The following is a 5,401-nucleotide window of genomic DNA, read 5'->3' as shown; positions in this document are numbered from 1 at the left end:
TCTGCGCGCGCCCTTCTCCTTCCTTGGCGTTCAAATTTCTTTGCGCCGATTCCCCTTTGCCCTTTCACTTGTGTCAGATGACTGTTTAAGCTCTCAAGCTCCCACTACTAGTGAGATTCCCAATTATTTTCTGATTTGCATTGCTCCCAATGATGTCATTTCCTCGACAAAAAAAATTGTCATAATTAGTCACTTCTCTTGGTGAGTTTTAACATGAACTCACTTTAGTTCAACTTGGGGTAAGTGACTGGCTTCACGTCTCCGATTAATTTCCTTAACCTGCTTCGAAAGAAATTACATCGATGACTGACTCGGGATTCGACTTACCTTGATTTGATAATCGCCATTTGAAGGCCGGGATCTCTTCAACTTCTTGCTTTGAGTGCAATTGTTTTTCCAAGTAAATTTTGCCGGATTCCTTACGCTTCAATTGAATTGAATTTTATGTTCCTTTCATCTGATTAATGCCAATTCCGAGCACATTCTTTGATACACTGTTCTCTCTTTCCCGGCTTGAGCTTTTTTCTCAGTCTCTTCCAGAAAGACAGTGACAATCTCGTTCCCGGGGTCTTCATTGTCGTTGAGAGATCCTGGAAACGAGGTTTAGACAGTGAGACCTATTCTTATGAATATAGATAGACAAAAAACAAAATAAACAAAATAATTTGTTTGTTGAATCTGACTTGATGTCTGTCTGCTTGTTACTCGTAGATTGGTTTGGCAGTTGATGACATCAAAGGCGTACAAGAACAGGCAGTTCTTGAGCGAAAAGCTATGTTGGTACGAAGTAATTTCGTAATTGTATGAACTTTGTGACTTCGCGTAAAATGGCGGCTAGCAGTGTTGATTTGAAGATATTTGTAACACGCATGCGTATTTGCCTCGTATTGTAAGCTGATAGCTTTGCTCGCGCGCACACTTGGAGGAACTATTCACTCGTGCACAAAATAGGCCTTATTCGTATTCTCACGGTTGCACTGGAAACGAGCATGAAGGAGAGGCTGGTGCGGGGGAATCTTTTCAGACGCAAATTATTTTGACCACATTAGCCTTCAACGCATTTTCGTTCCAGTCCAACCGTGAGAATACGAATAAGGTTCTTTATTCATCATGTTGAATGTTCCGTGGCGATGGCACGCGTGAATATTGGCTCGATTTATACTATAGACGGATCATCCGTCCAGTCAAATCAGGATCATCTGTCTGGGGCCAGGAACTTCGGCAATTTAGGATAGTTCGTCTGATGATTCGTCTGTTTATAAATACGACCAAAGAGACAGATTATGCGTCCAGACAAATTATCCACGGACGTTCGTCTACAAAGACGAACTATCTAAATAGTTCGACTGGACGGACGATTCGTCTGCGTGCCCGTATTTATACACAGACGGATTATCGGACGAATTACCGTTCTCTGCCCAAGTTCGTCCCAGACGGATGATTCGTCTTTGGTATACATCCGGCCATTAGCGTTCAAAACACCACCGCACACTGGGGAAACTTGCTTACGCCAACAGTCATGCACGAGTAAAGTTTGCTAAGCTGATAGCTCTAGTTTGCGGTGGGCTTTAAACGGCACTCAAATAACTTTCAACCTTTATTGTGTACGTGCACTATTTACACTATTTGCTCAATTAACTATAACATTTGTAATAAAAATAAATAAATAGAAAGAAAAGTGATCTAATGCAGCCAAAAAATTGTTTTGTAATATACTCAAGATAAAACAGATAAGTGTTGCCGCTCGAGTGCAACGTTTTGCAAACAGACCTTTCAGTCCAAAAATCTTGCCTTATTACTATCTCAGGTTGATTTAGCAATGGACGTGGAGAAAGCTTTACCAAGTAGAATCAGGAAACGGCTTCTGCCAGACAAAGAAACAGTTCGACCAAACAAGTATAGTGGATACAAACGCTTCTTGTACGGTGCGGCTATAACTGCAGATGACATCAAAACGGCTCTCAAGCCGAACAAGGTGAGTTTGAGTTGTAAAAAGTGCCATAGTCACAATTGCGTCGTTATTCCGTTAAGACAGAAGATTGAACGCATGCAGGGTTCTTACCAAATTGTTCACTTGCGTGATGCTGGTGCTGGCTGAAGTTGTTCAAAGGTAACTTCGTTCCCAGTGTCTCTTATCTTCCTGTCCCCTGAAGATGAGAAACCCTGGGAAAGAGGTTGGTAGGTGTTATTCGCTGGATATATGACTATCCAATCGAAAAAGGAAAGGAAAGGAATTTTATTTAAATGTATAGTCGTTCTAGCGTTGGAGCGCTAATTGAGGACACTGTAAACTGAAATTAACAATTAACGGAAATCAAGTTAAATTTTGGTTTTTGAGGAGAGGGGAAAACCGGAGTACCCGGAGAAAAATCTCTCGGTGCAGAGTAGAGAACCAACAAACTCAACCCACATATGACGCAGAGTCTGCGAATTGTATGGAATTGGGCCCACACAGAGTTTGTTAGGCTAACGCTCACATGGTTTACATGGTTCAGGAGCCCATGAGTAGGAGCTTGCCTCCCCCGTACAAGCCCTATGAATCATCCTTTGCCCGTATCTTTCTATTTTTAGAACGCCACGAGTTGTTTGGCACTGCACGCACTGTTTAAAATGGCCAATCAGAATAAAGTCATTGTCTAACGAAGACAAAAAAAGCAAAAACAATGCACGCAAATTGTGCGAATTGATGTAAATTGATATAAATGTGAGTCTCCTGCTGAAGGGTTAGTTCTAAAAATAGAAAGATACGGGCAAAGGTTGACTAAAGGATATAATGCATTGGGAGGCTCCTAGTCATGGGCTCCTGCATGGGTAGAATATAGCACTTCACATTACCCTCAAAATAGTCAATTCTGTCGAAATATAAGTGCTACACGGCCAGCATTTGCAAAAACGTAACCCTTCCTTGTACTTGTACATATCATCTTAAATTCCTACGACCTGCTCCCGTCTGACCTTGTAGCTCAGTCGGTAGAGAAGCGGTGATTAACCCGAAGGTCGTGGGTTGAATTCTCACCCTGGTCACAGTTTTTCTCTGTCCTTGTGCGGGCCGAATGCTATTAGTAGGGCTAACGCTTACATGGTTTTACATGGGTAGAATATAGCACTTCACATTACCCTCAAAATAGTAAATTCAGTTGTATTAAACCGATTTTTACATTTTGCAGTTTCGTCGGTCAGCGATTGGTTTGAAAAACCCTGACAGCATGCTCAACCAATCAGAGACAAAAGCAAAACCAGTTGTGACGTGCTTGCGCATGTTTTTCCGTTCTTTGCACCCGTTGAATTTCCTTGTTGTTGTTATTGGCTCATTTCATTTTAATCTGTTGTCACAGCCTCGTTCCCAGGGTCCCTGGACAAGAACATGAGCGACCCTGGGAACGAGATTGCTGTTGGCCAACGCTGACGCTTAAGGTTTCTTTTTACGAAAGTCAACTGGAAGCCTCTGTCTGGTTTCCCTTCTCAACCTATTTAACTCCCTTCTTTGGTTTCTTGATTAGACATCCCTTGAAAGGGTAAACGATAGAACCGAGCAGCTGATGGACACTGTAGAGGGACTAAAAAACCGCCTTAAGACAATGCAGTTTAATCAGGAACAACTGCATAAAATGCTGTGTGGAGTCGTTAAACACCTGGAAGCCATTGTGGAAGGAGACGACGATAAAGATGACCAGCTGTTCTAGTCCCGTGCTTTTTCATGCCACCGCTGGTCGGTAAGGCAGACCGGTCTTCAATAAGCAGCTATAAGCCGTTGATCAGACTGAACGCACTCATCATTTCATCATTCAGTATTTAACTCAGTCCCGCTGTTAGATCAACTTCTAACGTTGCTAGTAATCACAATATAACCTGGTTTGTTTCCAGTTTCCTCTCATAAGGTCAAAAATGACCAAGGCAACGAACGCGCCACAAGTTTGCATATTTAATTGACAGAAACAACGGGTTGCACGCACCGCATGTGCGATTTACATTGTACAGAAGAAAGTTTGAATTTTGTGAGGAGGTATATCCTTGCTAGAAACTGAAAAGTAACCGTTTTAAACTCGTTTCTAAGACCGAAACACTGTAGAGAAGGGGTGCTTACCATCCAGCCAAGAATTCCGGAAATTTCGGTTAAATGTTAAATGGAACAGTATTTTCCGGAAAATCCGTTTGGAAAATGTGGAGGACCTTCACAACTTTCTTATGTACTCTTGAACTTTTGTCTTGATATTTTGGAGTTTTGTCATAGTGTACTGTGGCAACATTATTGTGTGGTGTGGTTTTTACATTATGTGGCAAGGTTTTGTCATTATGTGACGAGGTTTGCTGGTTACGTGTTGTGTTACCATCATGATGTGTTGAGGTCTTCTTTTGACGTGCTGTGTTTATAATCACATAAAGGGAGGAACTCGACGTCATAAAAGAATGTCACTGCATGAAATGTAAACACGGCACGTCAAAACAAGACCTCAACACACCATGATGGAAACACAACACGTAATCATCAAACTTCGTCACGTAATGACAAAACCTCGCCGTATAATGACAAAACCACACCACAAGAGAAAACTTCAAGACCAAAAGAATAAAGATTATATAAGAAAGTTATGGCAGTTCCATAGGTACTCCTGATTTTCCGATCGGAACGGAATTTCGGAAATCCCTGTGCGTTTTACGATTCGTGCGTTTTACGATTCTTTCGTTTCCAGGCTCTATTTCACGCGAAATCGAGCCATGAGAGAAGGTAAGGCCTGAAAACCAAGCTTTTCATGGTATAAAGTGCAATTTCGTCCGGTTGGGCAGTGCACTTGGAAAATCGTTCACTTTCCAACAAATGGTAAGCACCTAACTTCTCAATTTAACGGGATCTCTTTCTGTCATTCAAGTGGCGTGCAATTGTTCTATAAAGATTGAAATTACTGGTTCCCGTGCAATGATCGGGAGATGTCTAAGGTAATTTTGAGCCCAAGCGCGAATTTCTGCGTAGCGAGCAACATTATCATCTGAATTTAAAATAAATATACTGTTCAAATGAAATGTTTTTGGCGTTCCTGGTTTTTTACCATAATGCATCGCGCTTGTAACCAGAATGCATTGCTCTGATGAGGAGCCTCAGAAAGCACAGTGACGAACGATTATCGACCTGTTAGTCGTAAATATTTTGAAACTTGCAATCTGTCTCACGCTTTGACAACTTTAAAACATTTATCCTGCTTTTTCACCGTTTTACAAGTATTTGACCTTTTTTCGACGAGGTGCCATGATTTATGAGTCAAATGGTCAATGAGTCATGAGTCAATGAGACTCAGTCAATATAGCAGTAATTTATTGATTAAGCCTAAGCCTTCGTTTCAGTGATTAGGCCTAAGCACTCTGAAATTTTAGCTTTCATTTTATGGGTTAGGGTAACTGCACTAAG

General features: G+C 41.5%; 1 protein-coding gene across 1 annotated transcript in view; it reads left to right on the top strand.

Moving 5' to 3' along the window:
• The window catches only part of LOC137996435 (transient receptor potential cation channel subfamily A member 1 homolog), a 72,253-nt gene extending 67,234 nt beyond the window's left edge, over positions 1–5,019 (top strand). Inside the window, exons 19-21 of the mRNA XM_068841823.1 lie at positions 712–780; positions 1,808–1,975; positions 3,501–5,019. Coding sequence (XP_068697924.1) covers positions 712–780; positions 1,808–1,975; positions 3,501–3,683 — 420 coding nt within the window. The 3' untranslated portion in view covers positions 3,684–5,019. The remainder of the gene's footprint in view (positions 1–711; positions 781–1,807; positions 1,976–3,500) is intronic.
• Positions 5,020–5,401: the final 382 nt, after the last annotated feature.

Source organism: Montipora foliosa, chromosome 3 (genome assembly GCF_036669935.1).
Source record: "Montipora foliosa isolate CH-2021 chromosome 3, ASM3666993v2, whole genome shotgun sequence".
Taxonomy (NCBI): Eukaryota; Metazoa; Cnidaria; class Anthozoa; order Scleractinia; family Acroporidae; genus Montipora; species Montipora foliosa.
The sequence above is the reverse complement of the archived record's forward strand: the minus strand, read 5'-3'. Positions and strand labels throughout refer to the sequence as shown.